Source organism: Carassius auratus, chromosome 14 (genome assembly GCF_003368295.1).
Source record: "Carassius auratus strain Wakin chromosome 14, ASM336829v1, whole genome shotgun sequence".
Classification (NCBI taxonomy): domain Eukaryota; kingdom Metazoa; phylum Chordata; class Actinopteri; order Cypriniformes; family Cyprinidae; genus Carassius; species Carassius auratus.
The window spans coordinates 23,769,593-23,793,683 of record NC_039256.1 but is presented as its reverse complement, the minus strand read 5'-3'; the positions used below and the strand labels follow the sequence as shown (position 1 = coordinate 23,793,683).

Below are 24,091 nucleotides of genomic sequence, written 5' to 3'. Positions count from 1 at the left end.
TGAAACACAATATAGCCTATTCTGAGAAATGTCTCTTTGTTTGTTTTTGTCTATACAGTTTTTTGCTTACTCTTTGAAATATACTATTTTGTGTCCTGCAGAAGAGAGTTATACTGGTTTGGGACATGGTGGTGAGTAAATGATTTTCTGAATTTTCATTTTGGGTGATCATTTGGCCTATCCCTTTAAATATCTAACCTATATATTCATGTATGCTATATTTGTATTTCCAATCGGCTTTGACAACTCCTAAAGTTATTTTTTCAATCAGTTCAAGCTAAAAACAACAAACAAACAAATAACCCCCATCACTGACAACATGGGCTTTGAGAGAAAACATGGAGGCATCGCGCACACCTCTTTATATCATCTTGCACCTCTCACATCTGACACCCCCACTGATGAGAGCGCGAGACACATACAGCGGAGGCGCGCGCGGATGCCGCCGGTGTCAGTCCCCTGTTGGTAGAATAAAAGCTAGCGAGTGATGTTACCGCCAGGGGATTGGAGCAATGGTTTGTCAGTAAAGTCACCCTCCCTCTGAGTATCTCAGACAGAGTTAGAAGTGTTTGAGACACAGGGCAAGGCGGCGAGACACTCGCATAACTGATTTAACCAGAGCGGAACAGAACGATACTCGAGTGCGAGGGAGATGGAGATGCTACCGGCAGATGAAGGTCTCTCTGCGCCCAAAATCTGCAGGCAGCAGCAACAGCGGAGTCCGTACAGCTCCCTCAAGACCTTCCCGAGCAAACGCGCGGCGGGCAAGCCGAGGTACGACAGACCCACAATGGTGGACATCCCGCAGCTCGGAGACCATCCTCAAGCTCTCGCTCATCATCAGCAGCAGCAGCAGTATTCACAGCGCGTCCCGCTTCCGCCAGCGTCCCTCTCCATCAGCAGCAGTCAGCAGCACCGTCTCCCCTGCGAAGTCAGGCCCAGCGGCAGAGTCGCGACACCCAGCGCGGCATCAGCGAGGAGCGCCGCGGCGGCAGCGGCTTCGTTTGGCGGCCAGGAGACACCCGGCAGACACCCGGCGGCTCGCCACCAGTCTCCAGACTGCACCTATGGAATAAGCTCAGGTGAGTGAACGAGTTTGCCTCACAAACTTTTATCCATCACAAAGCTGAAGACTTTAACGTGTCTAACTTTGTGGTGTGTTTTCATACGAACATTGCGATTATTTTTAGACTCAAATACAGCCACAATTTGGGACCCACGCCCAAATGATGCAACTCATTCAAGCACTGTCGACATGTTTCATTTCACATCAGTTTTACCTGAGAGTAATGACAGGAAAAGAAAAACAAAAAACAGTGGCTTGATAAATGAATAACACCCCTGCAATAAAATGTTTTGTATCTGATATATTAGGATGACATTGTAAGTCTGTTAGAGGTATTATTTACCAAAATCTTCTTTTACATTTTTATATTAGGCTACAAACTCAGTGGTCGACATACCTGCTTAGGTAATTTCTAAAATGCTCTCAAATCCCTCATATTGCTTAAAAAGAGAAATATAAAGAGTATATATCTCTCTGATTTACCTAAACTTGTCAACTTCAGTAATTGTTTTTCATGTGCTTGTTGCAAGAGTTTGTTTTCATTCAGCAGAGCCTCAGCCCAGCAAGCAATTTTCAGTTTATAAGACATAATAGCCGTCCAAACACAGCCCAGACGTCTAGGCTAAAATTTGGGCTGTCTGTGAAAATTTAATAGACGTTGAACCATAGCCCAAGAATAGACTAGTCAATTAGACCGCTATTAAATGACTACATATATCCCAGCAAGCAATTTTCAGTTTAAAAGACGTCTATTAGCCATCTAAACACAGCCCAGATGTCTAGGCTAAAACAAGGCTAAATTTGGGCTGTCAGTGAAAATTTAATAGATGTCTAACCATAGCCCTAGAGCAGACTAGTCAAATAGACAGTTAATGGATGCCTGCATATATACGTCTAATAGACAGTGAATATGCGTCTAGGCTAAAACAAGGCTGAATTTGGGCTGTCAGTGAAAATGTAATAGATGTCTAACCATAGAATAGACTAGTCATCAAATAGACCATGAATGCCTAGATATACACATCTAATAGACAACAAATTGGCAATCCATCCAAACAAATATACAGCTTTTAACTTGGACATCTTAAGACAATGCAACAGGATTAAAAATATAAAATTAATTACAAAATAAAATATTATAAATACAATGCACTTAAATATAAATCTTATGATTTAAAAAATCTGGAATTTTTAACAACTTAAGATAATAAAAATATAAAAATGAAAAAAGGTAAATGTTGTGCATTTTATACAAATACCTCATATGAACGAGAACTGTGCAGTCTTTTCAAATGCTTTACTGTCTGTTTGGAAGTTTCTAAATAAATGCATTGTACTTATACTATGACAAAGATTTTCTATTCAGCTCATGCTCTCCCAGCAAGCAATTTCACGTCTAATAGGCGTCTAATAGCCATCTAAACACAGCCCAGACGTCTAGGCTAAATCGAGGATAATTTTGGGCTGTGAGTGAAAATCTAATAGACGTCTAAACATACCCCAAGAATAGACAGCTATTGAATGACTACATATATACGTCTAATAGACGTCTAACCATAGCCCAAGAATAGACAATCAGACAGCTATTGAACGACTATATTTATACGTCCAATAGACGTCTAACCATAGCCCAAGAATAGACTAGTCATCAATTAGACCACTAAACGACTACATACGTCTAATAGACAGGCAATATGGGTCTAGGCTAAAACAAGGCTGATTTTGGGCTGTCAGTGAAAATCTAATAGACGTCTAACCATAGCCCAAGAATAGACTAGTCATCAATTACACTACATATACATGTAATAGACAACAAAATGAGGCATAAGATTAAGATTGAGACTATATAATTTATTTCAATATAGACAATAATTTATATCAATATTATAATTAATATCAATAATTGAACACTTTTGCTCACGTAATGGTGATGCAATACGGCGTGTAACGATACGCTTATTGAACAATTCTGTACAAGGCATATACATATATACATATATAGGCTATATACACACACACATACATACATATACATATATATCTGAAATTTTCTTCTTGAATGTTCATTTGTATCAAGCTGATATATGCAAGTTCAGTAATTTCACTTAAATGGTAATGAAAATGACCTATTAATTTTCATTTAAGTGAAATTACTGAACTTACATATATGAGCTTGATACAAATGAACATTCGAGAAGAAAATTTCAGATGGCTCTTAGAGGCTTTTGCATCTAAACTCTTATATACACATATATATACACACACACACACACACACACACACAGAGAGAGAGAGAGAATCACTGTTAATTAGCCTAAACAGACACGCATACCTCTGATGACTGAGAATAAGGCAGTTGATTGAAAGGAATTCTTCTGTAGTGGACCTCCTCCTTTCATGTTGAATGTAGACATCAGGGAATTTTTGAAAACACTAAAGTATAATACAAAATAAAGTGGTTAACTATTGCGGCTAAAAACTTACATTTCAAAAGTAACGTTAAAGGGAGTCTTTTTTAAATCTCTAATTTGCGTATTGACCACATAAAATTCTTATTCAGTATCGACACCAGATTGTTTGATAAATGTTGCATAATTTGTAGGCTTTACCTGTCCAGCATTCTTCTTGTACTGTCTTTAGAATTTTTTTCCTCCAATTTTACACAACTGTGTCACCTGAACAACACAAGCCAATGTCAGTACTTGGTAGTTAGTATTACAGTATATGCTTCATTTTCAAAGTATTTACCAACCTTAAAGGTTGATGCCCATTGACCTGCAAGTTTTCCATCACCGACCCTATAAACCTCTTATTTCAGCAGATAAAAATTTTTATACTGCTGGATACTTTTTATGATTTTTCAATTTAAATCAATTATTATTTTATAATTATTGCCAATTTAAAACGAATTGTTTCAACTCAATCTTAATGTACAATGATATTGTGTTTTTTTTGCCTCATAGTCTGATAGTATGCAACAAGCCATGGTTCAGTCATAAATTGCATATTATATTTCAAATTAATTTTAGACTGTCAAAGATGAGCATTCTCTGTATCTAACAAGCCATTGTTCAGTCATAAATTCAGTATAATAATTATAATAAATAATGGACTGTCAAAGACGAGAGCTTTAGTGAGGAAACGTTGTTTTGGATTTTTTTTTTTTTTTTACCATTGCTGCTTGGATCTTCTCCATTTTCAGCTGCTTTTCCAGATGCTGAAACTCCTCCTCAGTTTCTCCAATTCTTCTGAGTGTGTTCACTGTATAAATTAATATAGATTAATCTTTGTCATAGCTGTTTGTTTTGTTGTTTGCTTTTTCGCCTCTTCTTGCTGCCGCATCCCAACATGAATTTGTGGAAAGCATCTTGTTTTTCTCACCAGATCTCTTGCTCTCTCTGATTTACCTAAACTTGTCAACTTCAGTAATTGTTTTTCATGTTTAATTTTGATTCAGCAGAGCCTCAGGCCTTCATGAATTGAGCAGTTGTGTCATTATCATACAACAGGGTGCATCGGAGTCTGTACAAACATTCATCTGATCTGTTTTTCTCCACATGACTTATCAGATTGGATATGGGAAGGTTTAAGATCAACATTGCCACCTTTTCTGTTTTTTTTTTTTTTTGATTTAGTGTTTAACATGCAGAGTCCATTTCTAAATTCACCTGGGCATCATTAAAAGTGCTTCAGGCTGTTCACTAAATATTAATTGCACTTGTTGGAGACACAGTAGATGTTTCCATTGAAGATCAGAGTTCACAGCTCCTGCTTGTAAACAGTGCATTGTAATTTCATACCGAGCCCTTTTGGTATATCATTATGGAATATCCACTGCAAAAAAATAAACTCTGGGATTTTTTTTGCCAATAAGACAATGCTAATGGTTTCATCTTTCTAGCCCCGGGGAAAGAAGCCGTAGACACCCAAGGACACAGCTCCTGAGATCAGTGCAATAATCCAAATTGCATTTAAAAGCTCCTCCAAAGGGATTGTGATTAAAACAAATGTGGCTCATAAATTTGGCTCTGCGGCACGTTGTGTTTAATGAAATTTCATGAGGCTCACTCTGCGTGGCATAACAGAGGGAGAAAAAGAGGAAGAGAGGGAACGACAGCAGCAAAGGAGGAGGGAGAGGGACAGAGGAGAATGATATCAAATCCATCTTGCTGGGGGTAAACAGAGATGCTGCGCATGTTAATAAATGGCCACATCTGCTTAAGCTGATAGACACATCCAGGTGACGACGGAGGCTGCGCGTGTCACAGCGACTGCCTGAGCTGATAATTGTCTGACTGTGTCTTTGTCTGAGGGTGACAAATTCATAATCGTCCTAAGATTCTGCATCTGGGTGCGGCCAGGAGGCTGTGTTGTATGCGCTTGGCTGGTCAGCATTTTCCTTTTATTAATCTCTCTGCTTCTTCTCATCATATTTATAGAGGATTTGGAAGATACGAACGGTGTTTATTAGAACCATGACACCATGAAAAATGAGTTGTGTGTGTGCGGACAGATTCACAGCGTCCTTATCTCGTCCTAAATCTGTAGGCATGCAGGACCGAGTTGCAGATTTAAAGATAGAAATGATGGAAAGTGCAAACAGAGGACATGAAGGATGTAACGAAAAAGCAAAAATGGAGCTCACAAAAAAGCAAAAGCAGTGGTATTGGGAAATTAGGCAAAAATAAAATACAGTCAAAAACCAAAAATTATTCATACAGTGGACTACCAGTAAGACCATGTTTTGCTTGAGTGTTTTTCTTTCTGTAAAGGCTAATGCGACCTTTGTGTACCACAGACTGAACGAAATTAAGCATTGGTAATTGGTATTATCCAATTATGTACAGCTGATAGCTATTCAATCAAATTCATTACATATCTTTCTGTCAAAGTTATCTGACATTATCAAGATGAATTTGTTCCGACTTGGTTTAACTCTTGAGTTCTTGTCATATTTTATTACCATTTTCTAAACTATAGCGAATAAACCGTGATAATGTGAAAAATGTTGAATGTGTCTGATAAAATTTGGGTTTGACTGTAATAAATTAAATGTTGTACAAAATTGCACTGAAAAAGCATTGTAAACATGAAAATGTTGTCTTGAAAATTGCTTGATACATGTGGTAGTACAGACAAGTCCTACTGTAAATTAAAAAAAAATTGACAACAGATGTCATGCAGGTTTTCAAATTTCTGATGCTGCAATTTAAGTGTGATTTTGCTCTCCGCTCAGAAAACCGTCTTGTACTGGATGCTTTTGCCCAGCAGTGCAGTCGAGTGCTCAGCCTCCTCAACAGTAACGGACGGCTCCTGGAGCCCCAGCCTTCCCTCGTCCCTCCGTCCTCTTCCATCTCCACTCTCATAAAACAGGAGGACAGCTGCTTGTCTCCAGGAGAGAGGCTCAGTTCTAAGACCAGGTCAGAGGACACAGGTGAGGAGACCCAACGGGGCAACCACTGGAACCAGCAGCAGACTTCCGCTTTCCTCCAGATTTTCACCGAGTCTCTTCAGAACTACCTGCTCTCCGGACCCCAGTCCTCAGACAGTGAACGGTGTCGCCCTGTAGAGGCTGAGCCGGCAGCATCAGGGTCCCCGAGGCAGAACTTAGGCGGCTGGGCTTCTCCAGCACCTTCTGAGTCATACGGACACCCCTCATCCACACTGCCTGAGGAAGATGAGGAGGAAGCTTGCTGCCCACGCTGTGTGGAGCTGGAACAGGAAGTTCTCAGTCTACAGCAGGAAAACGAGGAACTGAGACACAAACTTGACAACATACCAGGTAATAAACCTTTATGATTTGGTTTTATTTCTGTCTTGATATTAGACACACTGTAGTCATTCTATTATCCACAAATTCCTGATTATTATCCTAAGCTTTTAAAGGTGCACAGTGTACTTAAAAGGGGTCTAGGTTGTTCACTAAATGTTTATCAAACTTTCTGGAGACACAGTAGATTTTCATTACAAAAATTTGTAAAGACAATCGTTTAGAAATCTGTTCCACAGTCTTCCCGCTGTTTGCCACCAAAATAAAGGTCTGTAGTATAATGTTTGAAAGCAGAGAAATTCAGACAAATATTAGTATTATACATTTACAGTTGTTCTGTAAAATGAAATTATTATTAAATACTACATTATAGTTATTCAGTATAATAATATTGTTGCAATAGTAATATTTGTCTTTTTAAAATTTGTTAATTTTTATTTTGAATATTATTAATGTATAGCCAATATAGAACATGGAATTTTTTTTTTTTTTTTTTTTGTCCTTAGCTAATCACATGTCTGACTTTTACAGTGGAAACTATTAAACTGTTTCAGTTTTGGATACCTTTATAAAAAAAAAAAGCCTTTTTCACAGTGTATTTGTAAGTTATGATTTATTTATTCCACAACTGAAAGTGTCCAAGAAGAGTTGGAGACATTTTACTGTACTTGCCACTGAATGGGGAAACAACAGAAAACAGATTACTCTGTGCACTCTTAACAGTACATTTGTATTTTACAACATTTCAGCTTGTTTGGTTTAAATCAAACTAAAAGTTCATCAGCCAACAAGTTTCGCTGGTTTTGCCTTAACAGCTCCTTGCCAGAATGTGCTGGACTTTTTTAAGACTGTTCTTCAGCACTACAACCAATTCGTGCAGCCCCAGCCTGAAGAGCAGCTTACAGAGGTGAGCCTGACAAAGACCTTTCAGTGCTGTTAAAACAGTCATGAACACCTCAGAGACACTGGTTTACACAAGAAACTATTACCAGATGGAAAAGAACTGAAACTTTGACAGTCAAATTAAAGTCTAATCTGAGGTTATGAAAATATTACTTTAAAAAACTGTTACATAAACTAGAAGCAGCAGAGTCTTTTAGCATCCCAGTAAAGTTTCAGTTCTTTATATTGAATTTGCCTGTTTTCTGGTACTGTATTTAGTGCAGCGTCTGTTTAAATGTTGATGCATTAAAGCACATTAAAGATTAAAGATTTCCTCCCCCCCCACAATCTATAATCTCTGTGTTTCTAAATAGGGCAGTAAACAGCTTCTGGGGAACTATCCTCTCTTCATCACCAATAAGCAATGGGACGAGGCAGTCAACTCCTCAAAAAAAGATGGCCGGCGGCTCCTGCGTTACCTAATCCGGTTCGTGTTCACCACAGATGAGCTCAAATACTCATGCGGTCTGGGAAAGAGGAAACGTTCGGTACACACAGGGGAACCGGGGCCGGAGAGAAGACCTCTCAACCCCGTCAAGGTCACATGTCTCAGAGGTAGTTGAGCTAAATCATTCTTACACTTTAAAAATATATATATTTTAGCATCTAACTTCAATCAGATTATATTTAATTATGCAGACTTAATTTATCATCTCACTCGTTCTATCTCCCTCATTCCCTCTCTTTTGCAGAGTTTATCCGGATGCACTGTGCTTCTAATCCTGACTGGTGGATGCCCTCCGAGGAGCAGATAAACAAAGTCTTCAGCGATGCAGTAGGCCACGCGCGGCAGGGCCGGGCTGTGTGCTCTTTCCTGGGGAGCGGGGGCAGCTGTAGCAGCAGCACTGGTAGTTTATACATGGAAAGCTACGACGGGCAGCTCTCTCAGGATGAGCTCTATCTGAAGGGCTCACAGAATGGTTTGGGGGACTAAAGAAGAAAAATACATCCAAATCATGGATCAAGCCCTCCGGATCGGCTCATGATCTTAAAGGGGTTTGTGTATGAAAATAATCCTTGTTCCTTACTTTCAAAACATTCCAGGGCATTCACACCTACCCACTAAATAACGAGAGATTCTTCCATGCTATATTGTTTAAATAGTTAGTAGTCACTAGACAGCAGAGTTGGTTTTATTTTACACAGGATCAGGTTAATATGCGCTCCATTTGCTGATTTGTTCCATCGAATGTGATTTACTATAGCAACATGAATGTATCCATTTTATCCCAATGTAAATAATGAGAGCTTCCTTTCTTGTGTCAGATTGGTTAGATGGTTTTTCAGACAGCCTGCAAATTAGGTGCTAATATAATTTTCTGATATGGTTAGATTTAAAGTGCCGCCCTCTATTTTATCATACGGTGTTGAATAATCTGTTATGTTTATTAAAAAACAAATTATGTTGTATAATGTATAATTTTCAAAGTGTCTGCAGGATGAAATTACTGAACTCTACAATCTGTCCGTGACTGTGGAGATACATTGAGTCTGTAATATAGTGTCTTTGGTGGCTTCCTAATCTTTCCTCTGATCCAATAAGGAAGCGATATTGTTCATAATTTGTGTTGCTGCTGCTTGATTCTAGTTCGTCAAGCACCACAAAGATCATGTTTAAAGGATCAACCCGACTTCATGTATTCTGCCACATTATAATATTCTCTGTGACTGCATACGAGACTAAATGAAATGCCTTAAAAAAAGAGACACCATCTACCACTAAGAACTACAAATACTGCCGATTTCAGACTGTTGTTTATCTCTTGGTGTTCCTGTTACATTAGTGGCCTCTGGCTGTGTTTGGGTTTTCAAACAAAAGAAAAATGTGTTTTAATTTGTTCTTTAATGCCTTAGACAAAGTCTCTTTCTGTGAAATGTTTATACATGCAGGTCATTTTGTAATGTCTGGTAGAATTCAGTCAAATGTCATTTAATTACTCATTTTGAATTCATTTTCCACGGCGCTTCATCAGACGGCTGATGGTGGGGAATCCCTAACATTTCAACCTGCTCACACAGCATAAAATCTTGTGAGCGTTAAGGCTGTTGAAGATCTGTGGTCTCATTATTCTGCTACTAATGGCTTCTGTATGACCCAAGTTCATGTTCAGGTTTAAAAGTCAGCGATTCCCCAACCTTAAACAGCTGATGAAGTTGTGTCAGAGTGGTATAAAGATTTCAAAATAAATTACCAAGTTGCTGTTGCCTTTGACTGCCAGACATAGAAAAGCCACTGTTGATGTAATATGTAGTCTGTTGTGATTTGTACAAATCCGTGGTAATTGAAAATTGTTCGTCCTCTAGTCTTTTCAAAGAACGTGTCAACACTGTGAACCCCGCTAAAATTGATGAGACTGTTTTTCCTCTTACCTATTAATGATATTTTCTTTTCAAACGGAAGATGCATTTATGTAATGTGGACAAAAATGAGAAAAGACAATGAAGCAAAATAAGGGATGCAGACAATGCCATCGGTGTTGTGTTTCAATAGTAGCTGCTCTGTTCATTCCAGACGGTGAACAATAGATGGCAGCAGACAACAATAAAGCCACTGCAACGTTTCTTTGTGAAACCAGTTCAAAGGCTGTCAAATTCACTTCATTGTGAATAATTGCAGATGTCTGTGGAGTGAATGTGAGTAGGCTACACTTTATGAAATCATTCGGATTCAGCATATTAGCCTATGATAAACTAGAATACAATATTGGGCTCAAAGTGAACATTGATTTTAAAATCTTTCAGCAGATCACCAAGGCCAGCAAACAATTTTAGTTTAAACTCTTGTTGTTTTTCAGCAGTATAATAACCATCCATTGTAAATGAACTAAAGTTATATTTGTAACTTAGTAGACTATGTAATGTATTGCGCGGCATTGCGCAATATTTTGGGCTCAAACAGAGATTTAGTTCAGCCGGAAAAAACTCATCTTCATCATGAGACAGTTGAACAGAGATAGCGTCGAACTCCACCCTCAGAACTATCTTCACTGTACTGCAGAAGTGATGGGGTTTGATTCTTTGATTCGAATCTTTTGAATAGGTTTACTGACCGAATCATTACGATTCTGATTCACTCGCTGACTCTTTTTGCTGCTAACAGAGGGAGTCAATGAAATCATTCGCTCAGCCGCTTGGTTAAATGCGCCTTTATCTCCATTCTCTCTTAAGGTTTTGGCAGCCGGTGTTCCAGTTCAGTTCGTTCAGACTCCTCTGTCTTTCATTTATTTGACCAGAGGTTCTCATCGAGTTCTTCAGAATTGCGAGACCGTTACAGGCAGGTGAGTTTGATGAAGGTTGGATCTAAACTCTGCATGAAAATGTATCTCGAGGGCCAGAGTTGATTACGCTCACAATGTGCATCTCTGCAGATCCTACTCGAATGATATTCGAAGGCTTCAGTGTATAAAAAAGATGAGAACAATATCAGTTCACGTATAATATTTGTTCAAACCAACCGACTCGTTCACTGAAATGATTCATTCGAAACTCGTTGACGACACAAACGCCACTTACTGCAGTGAACTTGTTCAGCGTGGATAAGTTTTCCCACACTCATCACCGCGTGCTCCCTGTCGAAGCAGAGCTCACACCGGTATTGTTTCTATGTTTTGAGGTGAACGTGAACTAGCGCAGCACGGATTTGACTCGCCTTTCTCTTTAATTCAGCTGGATACTTTATTGCGGAGCCCCCACAAAATGTTGGAGGGCGGGCCCCGCAGCAGCAGTGCAGTGAGTTGTCAAAATCTGTTGTGGTGGTGACGCCGAGGGTCCAGAACGCCCACTACGATAAATTAATGTGAAGTTTGACTCGCCAGAGATAGTGGTTAAAAACGTTACGATTGTGGTTGTCCTTTTGAATTGAGCTGGACGATAATGCAGCACTTTGTCTCACTGCAACTTCGCGCGGCGGACAGGCGCGAGGGCGCGGACAGTGCATAGTTATCCAGTGCGCAAGTGTCATTCTGCTGGATCATCCCAAACTGCGACTCCAACCGCAGCGGGATGCCTCTGATCAGCCTGGACGACGACGAGCAGAGATGGGTCCCGACGCACGTCAACGTGACCGTCCTTCGCGCGAGGGGTCTGCGGACGAAGGGCAAGCAGGGCAGCCGCTATGTTTACACCATCATCCAGGTGGGCAAGGAGAAGTACACCACCGGCCTGGTGGAGAAGGCTGAGGAGCCGCAGTGGAGCGAGGAGTGCTCGTTTGAGCTGCTGCCCGGGCTGCTGGAGGCGGGTGGGATGAGCAGCAGTCTCGTGCTCACAGTGATGCACCGCGTGCTCATCGGGCTCGACGTGTTTCTCGGTCAAGCTGTTATTCCCCTCCACAAAGTTTTCCAGGATGGAATGTGTCCCAGAAATGAGTGAGTATTGCAGCTAATAATAGGATCAATTATAGGCCCCTTGGTCGAGCTTCCTTGAGACTTTTGTACTGAGACAGTGATATGACACAGTGATGGCATCAGATACGTGGAATTGAAAGATTACTATTTATTCATTTATTTGTGCATTTAAAAAATATATATAAAAAAATAACCACTAGACTAGTAGCTAGAAGACCGCCCTTACGAAAATTAAATATGGTTTTATTGTAGTAAAAGTGTAGTAACCATGGTTTATTGGTGTATTGATTACCATTCATATAACCATAGTTTTACTACAAATATCATGGTTAAACTATGGTTAGTTTAAAAAAAACATGGTTAATTTGTGGTTTAACTATATTAACCACTGTTAATCTTCATAAAGGAAGCTGCCCAGCTCAGGTTTATGTTTCAGCAAGTAATGCGTGAAATAGTCTAAGTAGAAATATCATAGGCTAGTTTTGAATACTTGAAATAAATGTTAACTCAAAATATTTTAATTTGATGTAGGCTACTGAAATAACATAAAACTGAAATAAAAATAAAATAGAAACTGTATAGACTGTAAAAAACATTAAAAATGTATTAAAAAAAAATATATATATGAATTAAAACTATAGTAGTAAGCCTATCTCAATGATGGCCTACTATGATTATAGGCTACATGTATAATAATAAACATTCATGGCATTTTTAGTCTTGTTTTACCACTTCTCTTCATTCCCAAGAGTGAGTGTAAAAAAAAGTATAGCCTTAAGATACACAATCTATCTTTGTTTTTTATAGTTTTATATGTTTGTGAAGCTGAATATATTTTTAAAGAACAGCTTTCATTGTTTTTCAGTTGATATAGTCCTGGGATATTTGACACAGGCATGCCAAAACCTTGAGCCTGTGATTTTTGGGTGGAATTTCTGTGCACCCATTTCACAGTTGGACAGACATTCCCATCCGCAACATAACAGGACTGCAGGAAGAGTCTTTGACCGGCCACCAAAACATAAGCTAAATTACTAATGTCACATGCAATATTAAACAACTGCAAGGTGGTTGAAGCCACACAAGGGATCTATGGGAAGTGCAAATTCAACACTGTTTTGAATACCAGACTAATGGGATATGCTTTTGCAGACACAACAACAGCACATACTTGGAGGGGCATGCTGCATCTAGTCCTCATGAGTGTGTTTGCGTCAGTACCAGCATGTGTCAGAATGGACACAGAGTCTGCCCTGAACTCAACAAACACACATTTCACTGCACTCCAACAGACGTAACCTCCCTGGAATCTTGTCTGCTTTTTTCTTTTCATTGTTTATTTTTATTTGAATACTGCTCTTGTTTAAAAGCTTCTAATAAGAGAAATTCAACTACATGTTTAGTAGAGCCATCATTAGGAGGAGTAAATCATTTGTCATGGGAGGGGAGGAAGAGAGGAGGTAGGTGGGGGCCTTTTGGCTGAAAGCTTTATAAACAAGTGAGGGAGGAAATCAGTGAAGCATGCTGAGCAACAATAACATTGTTATTTTCATATTTAATACGCCTTCCTTTATTCTCACGTCCACAATTCAACTCTTAAATACACATAATGTTCAATTAAACATTAAACTGTTTCACTAAATCAAAACTGATTCATAGACTGTTAAGATGTTAATAAATGCCTAATGCAAGTTAAAGTTTAAGATATAAACTAAATTTATATATTTGTTTCTTATCAGTTTCAGCATGTCACAGGCTTTGAAAATCCCAAATCTGCCAAAGTGATTCAAGAAAATCTCATCTGAACTTCATATAAATAAATAAATAAATAAGTACTTATTATTATTTATACAATCTAATTAGCCAAAACAAAAAACAAGACGTACGTAGTTTTTTATTGTAAAATTATATTTTTCCCAGCTTAATGATTAACGTGTGTGCTGTTGTTTTTTTGGTAGCACTTTATTTTACAGTCCTGTTCCTCGTGTACATACTATGTACTTATTTTAGTAATTACAATAACTATGTAATAACTAGGTACTAACCCTGAACCTACCCCTAAACCTAACCCTACCCCATGTAGTTACCTTGCATTACCAGAACTTTCTTAGATAAACACACTAAGTACACTATAAGTACATGTTAGTACACATACTGTAAAATAAAGTGCAACCGTTTTTTTTTTTGTTTTTTTTTTTGTGAAGAACATACAATTCTTGAAATGTCTGGAATTTGAAAATTAATTGTGGTTACTTATTATAATATATTTATTATTATTATCAATATATCAAAATGTTTGTTTTCTTAAACTTCAAGACAAGCAGCTTTGTCTTTATGGTAAAAATACTGAAAAGATCTGGGTCTGTATGAGGGGTCCTTCAGATACTGTGTCGGACAATGAGGAATCTATGAGTTAAAAGGCTGAGAACCACTAACCATTACAATGCACCTTAGTAACGGCCTAGCAACCATAATGCAGGAGTGTGGTGGGAGAAGCGGTCTACTAACTGCATAACAAATGACTTTGTCAAGTCAACATTCAATGTTTATCTTGACGAACTTTCATTTTCTAGTTAAAGTTTGCACTGCCATGTATGCCCCTCAGCGCTTCAGGTCATGTGGAGAGACGTATGGAGATGTCCGTCTCTGCACACACTCGTCTGAGTCATCACGTGTTGTTGTAGGCGTGAGGCTGTTCTGCACATCTGGCTTTAATTGAGCTCAGAGTTGCACCTCTCTCTCTCTCTCTCTTCTGCATCAGCCAGTGTAAGGCGTTTTTCTTGGCTCCCTGCACACATGAGGTGCTCTTGCTCTACCGGAAATGGAGGAAATAGTTTCACCGCTGCTTCTGTGTGAGACAAAGGGCCAGCATCGTGCTAAGGCAGTAACATTTGTTCAGGAGGCCCCCGCTGCAGTATAGGTCGTAGCCGCTTGCTTTGGTGTGGAGCAGGAAATTGTAAGCCAGCGTTATAAAAGATGAGGCTGACAAGTGAGAGCATAATAATTAAAATTGAAGGAAGTCTCTCATGCTCACCAAGGCTGCATTTGATGCAGTAAAGGCAGTAATGTTGAGAAATATTACAATTTAAATAACTGCTTCTATTGTAATATTACAAAAAAAAAATTTATTCATGTGTAGGCACTGTCAATGTTTAAAACAGTTGTGCTATTTAAGAGTTTTGTGGAACAGTGATCATTTTCTTCAGGATACTTTGATGAATAGAAAGAAAATCTTTTGTAATATTGTAAATCTTTTAAAGTCACTTTTGATCAATTCAGTGCATCCTGAATAAAAGTAGCAATGTCTTTCAAAAACAAAATAAAAGCTTTTGAAGGGAACTGTATACTTAATTTAACGGAAACTAGGATCATTAAGATGATTCATAATTTATGTTATGATAACTATAAAAAGATATCGATGTTCTGAAAGTAAGGATGTACCGTTCTGGCCTGATGTTTAATTATATTTATATGATGGTAATTAACAGATGAATTGCATATATGACAGTTCTATAATATTTTGTCTAAATGAAACCACTAATCATTTATTTTAAATACTACAAGTTAATTTATTTATTATGGCATTATAATGTAAAGTCAAAAATTACATTAGATATTTATTAAAGATTAGTTTAAGTTTGTAAAAAATAACTAAGTGATAAATATAAATTTGCTTTCAGCTGACGGTTTTCTTTCTCTGTTTAAGGTGGGTCAAGCTGCACTCCAAGGCTGGTCGGAAGGAGAAGGAACGGGGGGAGCTGCAGGTCACCGTCCAGTTCACCCGCAACAACATGACCGCTAGCATGTACGATCTGACCATAAAGGACAAGCCCCGTTCTGCATTCGGAAAGCTGAAGGACCGCGTCACGGGAAGAAAGAGAGGAGACGTGGAATCCTCCTCCGCCATTTTACCTGGTCGCTTCGCCGCACTATTAGGGTCTGTAGGTCCTCCCTTTGCAGGAGATGGTGGACCAGATGAACCGGGCGAGGAAGAGAGGGTCGATGTACACCAGAGTAAGGTGAAAGACTTCTTCCTTAAGGGGAAGCTGCGCAAGAATTCAGACACTCGGTCGTGTTCGTCATTGGCATCAGACAGTAGCATGGCTTCCTCCGCCGGGGATCCATTCATCTCAGTAGAGCTGTCCAGAACGCCCATCTACAGCAGCAGAGTGATGGAGCCCTTCCGAATGGACACTGAAGGTGGGATGAAAGGTCAGTTGTGGACTTCATATGATAGTTTATGAAAATCCATGTGTTGTTCTAAACTCTTATGAATTTATTTTAAACTGTGCATCATATTCAAAGACATAAAAAAAAAACAACAACAACATTGGACCCACTGTTTGGACAAAAAAAAACCTGAGACATTTTTCAAAATATCTTCTGTTGCGTTTCAAAGATGAAAGAAAGTCAAAGATGTTTGGAATGACATGAGGGTGAGTGAATAAAGATGTATGGTTTGGGCCATTACTGAACTTTGTCTGTACCCTTTCTCTCTCTTCTCTCTGTGACCTCTCTCTTTATAGTGATGACTCACAAGCGTGCACACAGTGATGAAGCCAGTAAGATCACCGGTCTTCCTCATCCCAGCCCTGCTGTGGAAAACCTCAAAGGCCAAAGTATGCCGCTCTCCAAATCAACCCTCTGCATCAACGGTAGCCACATCTACTCATCCGAGCCTGTCAGCCCCAAGAGTCCAAGCACCATCCCGGCCAAGCGCTCCCTGCTGGAGAAATGTGCGCCCCTTTCTCGCTCTCTCCAGAATCTGACCCGACGTGGTGAAGACTCGCAGAAGAGCGATGGGAGACGTTGGTCTATTGAAAAGAGCAAGAAGGAGGACGGTGAGGCAGATGAAGCTCAGAGTCCCGCCACCACGGTGGAAGTGGTGGATAAAGGAAAAAAGCTGAGGAAAACTCTGTTTTCAAGCGGGCGGAGTGACTCTCTCCCAGCCAAGCCGGAGCAGAGCCAGGTTTCTGCTCCTCTTGAAGGCAGACGCAGAGGATGGTTTGGCTCGGGTGACTCCCAGAACAAGCCAAGGTGAGTGAAGGCCAAGCAAGGCTACTAGGTTTTATGTTACAGTACAAAAGATGTCTGACTCTGCTTGTGTACCAATATCATCAATAGCAGTTCCCCATGATCTGTATATTTATTGCCAGTCATGCTTCTAAAGGGATATTTGGTTTTTAAGTGGATTGCTTTGAATGTCAGCCTGCATTTTGGTCCTCAGAGAATATTCTTAGAAATAGGAGTGTTTGAATTTGTTGATGCAACAGTTACTGCAGCAGCTTTTTCCATCTCAGTCCTTTATATTGCTCTTTGTCTGCAGAACATAGGTCAATACATTTTCAAAGAAGGGTTTGTTAATGTGTGAGTTTTAATAAAAAAAGTGTTTTTCCAGTTCCACAGATTTGTTGAAGCATTCAAAAACATCAGCAGTTTTTTTTTAAAGAAATGTCCACTTATTTTTTTGTACTTTTTAATTTCACATTTCAGTAATTCCATTAATTTATTTTTCATTCATCGGCACAATTTTTTTTTTTTTGACACATTCAGCCATTTTTTATAGTTTTAACCCGTTTTATTTTTATTAGAGTTAGGAGTGGGCGATATGACAAATCTTTATTGGTAATTTTATATCAACAATGTATGTCACACATTTATGTAGTTATTTATTTTTTGCTTGAAATAGAGTTGCTATGATCAAATTTTATATGAAATTGAAATTTTACAATTATACATTATGCACAATAGTAGCTTACTTAATAAAAATAAGTTCTCAAGCTTAGTGAAAACAAGTAAACTACTAACTGAAATAAAAGAAAGGGGTAAGAAATACTACAGAAACTGAATAAAGCAATCAAATCTTCACTGTATCAATTAAAAATACAGGGATTATTAATTAAAGCTAAAAAAGTAGTTCATTCAAAATCAGTGAATGCTTTCACTTGTTTTTTTCCCATTGTTTGATTAAAAGACATTAAATTACACAGTCAGCAGGTATGTTATTCTAAAACGGATACATCATACACACTATATACACATCCCATTTTCTGTTTATGTTCACTAAAAACATCACCAACAGTTTTTAAGTGAATAAAAACGGTATTGCAAAGATTGGCATTGCCTTATATCTTTTTGAATATTTGACAATAAGCAACATAACCATGAAAAGAATGTAATTCAGTACTCATGCTATGTGAAATGAGGAAACAAAACTTGAGTTATTTCATGTCTTATGTCTTATTCTGCTTGAATGTTTTAAAACTGTTTAAGTTTAAATTGGCAAGGCTTAAAAATGCATGCAAATGCTAAACTTTTTAAAGGCAACAACATCGAAACCTCACTTTAGCATAATCACACTAGAGATGATGATCCACGATTTATACCATTTTTTAATTTGTTCCCATTTATCTTGTTTACAGGTATATCGCCCACCCTTAATTAGAGTTTATAGGCTGACAGGAAGTGTCTTTTCTACCCTTGTGCTCCTGCTAAGCCAGGAGTATTTATGTAGGAACAGTGTGCAAGCTGTTCAAAACATGCCAGACACTTCTGATCAAAACATGAACAAATTTGAATCCAAATACCGTTTTTCTTCTATTAAAGGGATAGTTCACCCAAAAAGGAAAATTCTGTCATTAATTACTCATGTCATTCCAAACCTGTGAGACCTTAATTCATCTTCAGAACACAAATTAAGATATTTTGATGCATTCTGAAAGCTCTCTGACCCTTTCATAGACAGCAAGGATCCTAACATGATCAAGGCTTATTAACGTAGCAAGGTGATTGTTAAAATAGTCCATGTGACATCAGTGGTTTAACTGTAATTTTATGAAATCTCTATTTTAACGATCTCCTTGCTATGTTTCTGAGCCTTGATCATGTTAGGATCCTTGTTGTCTATGGGAGGGTTCAGAGAGCTCTCGGAATGCATCAAAAATATCTTAATTTGTGTTCCGAAGATGATCAAAGGTCTTACGGGTTTGGAATGACACAAGGGTAATTAATAACAGAATTTTAATTTTTTGGGTGAACTATCCCTTTGAGAGATGTCTAGGTAATAGAAAAGAACAGTCTCTCTCACCTCCCCACTCATAGTTAGATTATGACTAAGAGGACTACTTGTGCCTTCCCTCCGCAGGCTGGGAGTCTCTCCTAAGGTAGAGAGCAGCTCAGACACCCCCTGTCAGATCCCTTGCTCCCCCAGTCAGCCCCCATGCTCTCTTCCCCTCGGTTGCACTACTGGCTCGGTGTCTCCCCCTAGTGGCAATCCCACCAGCCCATTCACTCACTCTTCCCCAACACCCACTTCGATCTCTCCCTCCAACCCTTTCCTCACACGACTACAGCAAAACCCCTTTTTTGAGGATCTTATAGCCGAGGAAGCACTGAAGTCTCCGACTGCTGGCTACTGTTCTCTTAATTCCAGTCTTTATCATTATCCAGTCGGATGCAGTCCCCTCCATAATGGAGCACAGAACAAAATGTATGCAATAAAACGGGAAAGACCCAGAAGTATGTCCAGACAGAGATCTCTTCCGGCTATTATGCCTGAGACACCAGATCGAAACTCGAACACTAATCCGAACTACTCTCAATCTGAGAGGGCTGGGGAATGGGATGATTTTGAAGTATTTGCCACCAGCCGGATTAAATCACCAAATGGGACTCCAGCCAGACCTCCATCTGCACCGTTTCTCTCACAGGCACCAAATACAAACCAGTGTGTAACCAACAAAGCGAACGCTGGTTTAAGGGTCGATGAAGTTGACCTGGGTTTTTCAAGGCCATGGGATCTTCCTCCTCTACCACCACGTAGACCCATGAGGACACAAGGGATCACGATGGACAGCTGGTTGGATAGAGCCCAGGAGCTTGCTGTGCAGAAAGAGGCCTGCTTCCTTTCCCAGACTGACTTCGCCTCCCTTCAGCATGCGAAAGATGGACACTTGAAGAGAAACTCTGAGATTTTATGTTCAGATGCAGAGTTGCACCATATTTCTCCAGTAGGGTGTAACAAAATAGATGCAGAGTTGCACAGTGGTATCAGACTGAATGAAGTAATGGTTGGGGAAGCAAGGGGTCAAACTTTTGCCACTAGCAATGATGGTAATGCCTCACCGAATGGTCCTGAATGTGAGTACACGGTTCCTGAAACTCTGTGTTTCCCATCTGACTGGGAAACCACAGTGACTGAATCACTTTGCAGTTCACCTCAGACCCAACCAAAACACGATTCAGAATCGTCCTGTGAAATAAAGATCTCCAGTGAACAACAATGCAGGACTAAAACCGATGGAGTGGCTTTGTTGACCCTCTCAACTAGAGATTCTAACAACAATACAGAAAGTACCTCAGAGTTTGCTTTTATTGATTCTGGAAGTTCACCGTCTGAGGTGCAACCACCTTTTGAAATGAATAAAGATGGTGTTAAATCATCCAAAGATTGTTCAAATTTGCACTTGAATGGTTCCTCGCTTCCCAGATGCTCCCCAGGATTACCAGAGGATATATTGTCTAAAATGGCATCAGAGTTGGAGATGTTTTCACCAAACAACACCTGTAGTAATATCACATCTGACTCACAAAACCATAATCATGGCTCGTCACCGTTTGAGGGATCTAGTGAAGAACTGAGAAGACATAAAGTCGACACTTGTGAACACCAAAACACTGCCTCAAAGCTTAACTGTGAGTCTTATGACGTGGCTGAAGCTCTCCTCAACAAAGACCTCACTGTGATCACTCAAACATGCTCGAGCAAAGACAACACTGTGGCATTGCAAATCAAGCAAGAGGTAGCAAAAGACAATGACTTGCTCACTGCACATGATGATAAGAAGCATAATCATTTAACAGAAGGTAACCTAAACTCTGAAGTCTTCTTCTTAAAGAACAAGGTTGAGGAATCTTGTTCGATGCTGGAGGAACAAATAAGCTTTGAGGACTTGCATGCAAGAGTAGCTCCAAGAAACTCCAGAAGCCCTTATAAAACAGAAGTCAGATCAGCCCGCCTCAGACCGCGCTCAACCACAGGCTCACCCAAAACCATCTGGGGTGCCGATTCGCTCCCAGGCCCTCCTCATCCTACATCAGATCTCATTTTGCATGATCCTTCCCCTTCACACACCCCATTAGCAGGTACTAATTCCTGTCTCCACCCTGACCCTTCCCTTCCTGCGAACCCCCCAATCGAGTTGCCCAGCATGGGTTCCACATGCTCCTCCACCACCCAGCCCCAAGTTGACGCACCGCTCTCCCTCTCACCTGAGGAGACACAGCCAGCCCATGAGGAGAGCAGGTGAGACCTCACTGCCTTTGAAAGCGCACTCACCTCTGCTCTCACCTGAGAAATGAGCTCATTCTCTCTCTCACAGGTGCTCTAAGACAGGCTCATAAATTCTCTCACATATGCTGCCCTAGAACAAACTTTGTTTTTGCACTCACAACTTGCTATAATTCGGACTTTGACAAATGTAAAGGCATTTTTCCAGCACCATCTCTTTTTATGTTTCCTCCCTGTTTGCTCATGTTGCATTACTTTCAGTTCTTTCATTTTTCATCTTTGCTTTTATGTTGCTTCTTTCAGCTTTCATTCTGTTTGGCAGCAACACATATTCCTTTGCAGAGGTAACTGAAGTTAGACGACAGTTGTATTGTATGCATCTAGTGTTCATGAGAGGTTTGATGCGAGATGTTGACTATCATTATGAGAGCTATCTTCTCAAAGTGCTTCTCCTAGACAGTATTGATATTAAATTGCTTGAGACTTTAGAAAAAAACCTTTTAGAAGTGGCAACGTGTTTAATATAAGTTTTATTTATTTATTTCAGTAGTGTTGTCAAATGATTAATCGCATCCAAAATAAAAGTTTTATTTACATAATATATCTGTGTACTTTGAATATTTATTATGTTTATATATAAATACATTTATATACAGAATATATTTTGAAAATATGTACATGTATATATTTATATAATTTATATATAAATATATTTCATATATAAACATAACATTTTCCTTAAATGTATACATGCATGGGTGTGTATTTATATAGACATAATAAATCTACACAGTACACAAACACATTCTATGTAAACAAACAAAAATTTTGAGGTGTGATTAATTATTTGACAACACTAGATTTCAGTTTACATATATTTCACTTTTAATGATTTCAGTACTACAGCGGTCTTTTTTTTAATTTATTTATATATATATATTTTTGAGATTTAGTCATTTCACCTTATTTCAATTAATGAACATTTTTTTAATGTTATGTTTAACTTTTAGTTAATATTAACAACACTGCTAAGAGAAGATCTCCAAACAAGTTTTTGCTTAAATGAAAGAACTAAGAACTGAGTGTCTTGAGATTAAAAAGCAACTTGTTGTTATTACTTTTAACCATTGCTTCCTCAACTGTGAGCTATTGCTTTGTTATACTAATGAACTAAGGACGTTAATAAACATCTAAAAAATGGCTTAAAGAAAAAATATAAGATCCTTAAACAGTACTGATTACACCATGATGAAATGCCCAGACCAACGTAAATACCTAATTTATGTCCTGTTTGCACCGCTGTCCAGCCCTCACCCAGTGAAGCCCTTGACCAACATGGCTCTACAGGGAGAGAAGAAACCTGAAAGCCGCTCAGTGCTGGAGAAACTCAAGTCCACCATCAACCCAGCGCGATCTGCACCAGCATCCACTGCTGAGGAGGAGAAAACCCAGGTACTGGAAGTTTAAATGTGCTGTAAATCTACTAGCACTCCCTACTAAAATATAGTATTTTATTTATATTAATAATTTCCTTCAATATAGCATTTTAATGTTGCATTCAAATATTGAAATATTAAAAAAACATTTCTATCCACACATTAAAATTGGTCTTTATACATGAAAGTAATTGATAGGGTCTCATTAAAATGAATATGGACTTGTGCTGATTGCACTATAAAGATATTTAAAGAACGCACAAGTGATCAAAGATCAGCTGAAGTGTTTAATGAAGTAGTTTTGGTTCATCATTCTCTACATGACACAGTGTTTCATTTCTGTTCTTCTCATGATTCTGTACCTGTCTCCTGTGCAGCTGGCTCTGATGGAGGCTCGGGCTGAGTACCAGAACATGACGAACATGGAGCTGATAGCTCTGCTGCTTCAGCAGGAAATAGACGTCAAGAAGCAGCGGGCTGAAACTGAGGTGCAGGTGGCGTTATTGGAGAAACGTGAGGCCGAACTGAAGAAGATGAAGGTTCAGGTCAGAGACCTGGAGGACTACATTGACAAGCTGCTGGTGCGCATCATGGAGCAGACGCCGACCTTGCTGCAGGTACGCGCCAGACCAAAATGACTACAGTGACCTGCTCCGTCCCGAGAACACCTCATATTGATCTAAAGCCATTTGTGATGCTCTGTTCGATTTCAGATAACTGCCAGATACACGTAGACACGATAAAGCTTTGCATGCTTCTAACTAGATTCCCAAATCCACAATCTTTGAGGTTTAGCATACTCCTAGTTATGCTGAGAGCACAAGGCAGTGGTTAAAATTTAAAAAAAAAAAAAAAAAAGACGGTATAATTAGATTTTGTCGTTCACATGTAGATGTAAATATTCATAGAATCTACACAAATATGTGTTCTTCATAAATGTGCTGATTTCCATAATAGAAAATAAGTTCTGGGATCTTTATGCATTCAAAATGTCTCTAAATGTATCCAAATCCATAAATGCAAGTATAAAACCACTGCCTTTATTAATTGACTTCTTTAAACATTAACACTCATCTTTCCTCATAATTGGACATATTTGGAACAAAATTATAAAAAAAAAAAAAAAAAAGAAAACTCCTAATTCTCAACTAATGTCAATATAATCTCAATCCTGTCCAGATTTCAAGAAAATATTGTTGACGTAGTAATCACATGGTATTAAAACTAATGTAACACTGTTCGATA

At 38.9% G+C, this 24,091-nt stretch overlaps 2 protein-coding genes across 5 annotated transcripts; both read left to right on the top strand.

Moving 5' to 3' along the window:
* Positions 1-652: 652 nt before the first annotated feature.
* On the top strand, positions 653-8,712 carry bend4 (BEN domain containing 4). Its single transcript, XM_026279442.1, has 5 exons — positions 653-1,082; positions 6,303-6,848; positions 7,652-7,743; positions 8,093-8,333; positions 8,471-8,712. The coding sequence occupies exons 1-5, from the start codon at positions 653-655 to the stop codon at positions 8,710-8,712; spliced, it is 1,551 nt and encodes a 516-aa protein (XP_026135227.1).
* A 10-nt stretch (positions 8,713-8,722) lies between these two features.
* rab11fip5b (RAB11 family interacting protein 5b (class I)) lies at positions 8,723-24,004 on the top strand. Of its 4 annotated transcripts, none has more exons than XM_026280815.1 (6): positions 8,723-11,056; positions 15,828-16,333; positions 16,648-17,158; positions 19,266-21,425; positions 22,718-22,862; positions 23,224-24,004. In XM_026280815.1, the coding sequence occupies exons 2-6, from the start codon at positions 15,913-15,915 to the stop codon at positions 23,482-23,484; spliced, it is 3,498 nt and encodes a 1,165-aa protein (XP_026136600.1). In that variant the 5' UTR covers positions 8,723-11,056; positions 15,828-15,912; the 3' UTR covers positions 23,485-24,004. The 4 variants fall into 4 exon arrangements, with proteins under 4 accessions (XP_026136600.1, XP_026136599.1, XP_026136597.1 ...); XM_026280814.1 differs by lacking the exon at positions 8,723-11,056 and adding an exon at positions 11,081-12,142 and having other exon boundaries at positions 15,828-16,321; XM_026280812.1 differs by lacking the exon at positions 8,723-11,056 and adding an exon at positions 11,082-12,142.
* Positions 24,005-24,091: the final 87 nt, after the last annotated feature.

What these genes read in the sequence shown, in the direction of transcription:
- bend4 (XM_026279442.1), top strand. Translation starts at nt 653, where the DNA reads ATGGAGATGCTACCGGCAGATGAAGGTCTCTCTGCGCCCAAAATCTGC. An exon ending in CTGAAGAGCAGCTTACAGAG is followed by an intron (nt 7,744 to 8,092) that starts GTGAGCCTGACA and finishes GTTTCTAAATAG; the next exon opens with GGCAGTAAACAGCTTCTGGG. An exon ending in CAAGGTCACATGTCTCAGAG is followed by an intron (nt 8,334 to 8,470) that starts GTAGTTGAGCTA and finishes TCTCTTTTGCAG; the next exon opens with AGTTTATCCGGATGCACTGT.
- rab11fip5b (XM_026280812.1), top strand. Translation starts at nt 11,781, where the DNA reads ATGCCTCTGATCAGCCTGGACGACGACGAGCAGAGATGGGTCCCGACG. An exon ending in GGAATGTGTCCCAGAAATGA is followed by an intron (nt 12,143 to 15,827) that starts GTGAGTATTGCA and finishes TCTCTGTTTAAG; the next exon opens with GTGGGTCAAGCTGCACTCCA. An exon ending in GACTCCCAGAACAAGCCAAG is followed by an intron (nt 17,159 to 19,265) that starts GTGAGTGAAGGC and finishes TTCCCTCCGCAG; the next exon opens with GCTGGGAGTCTCTCCTAAGG.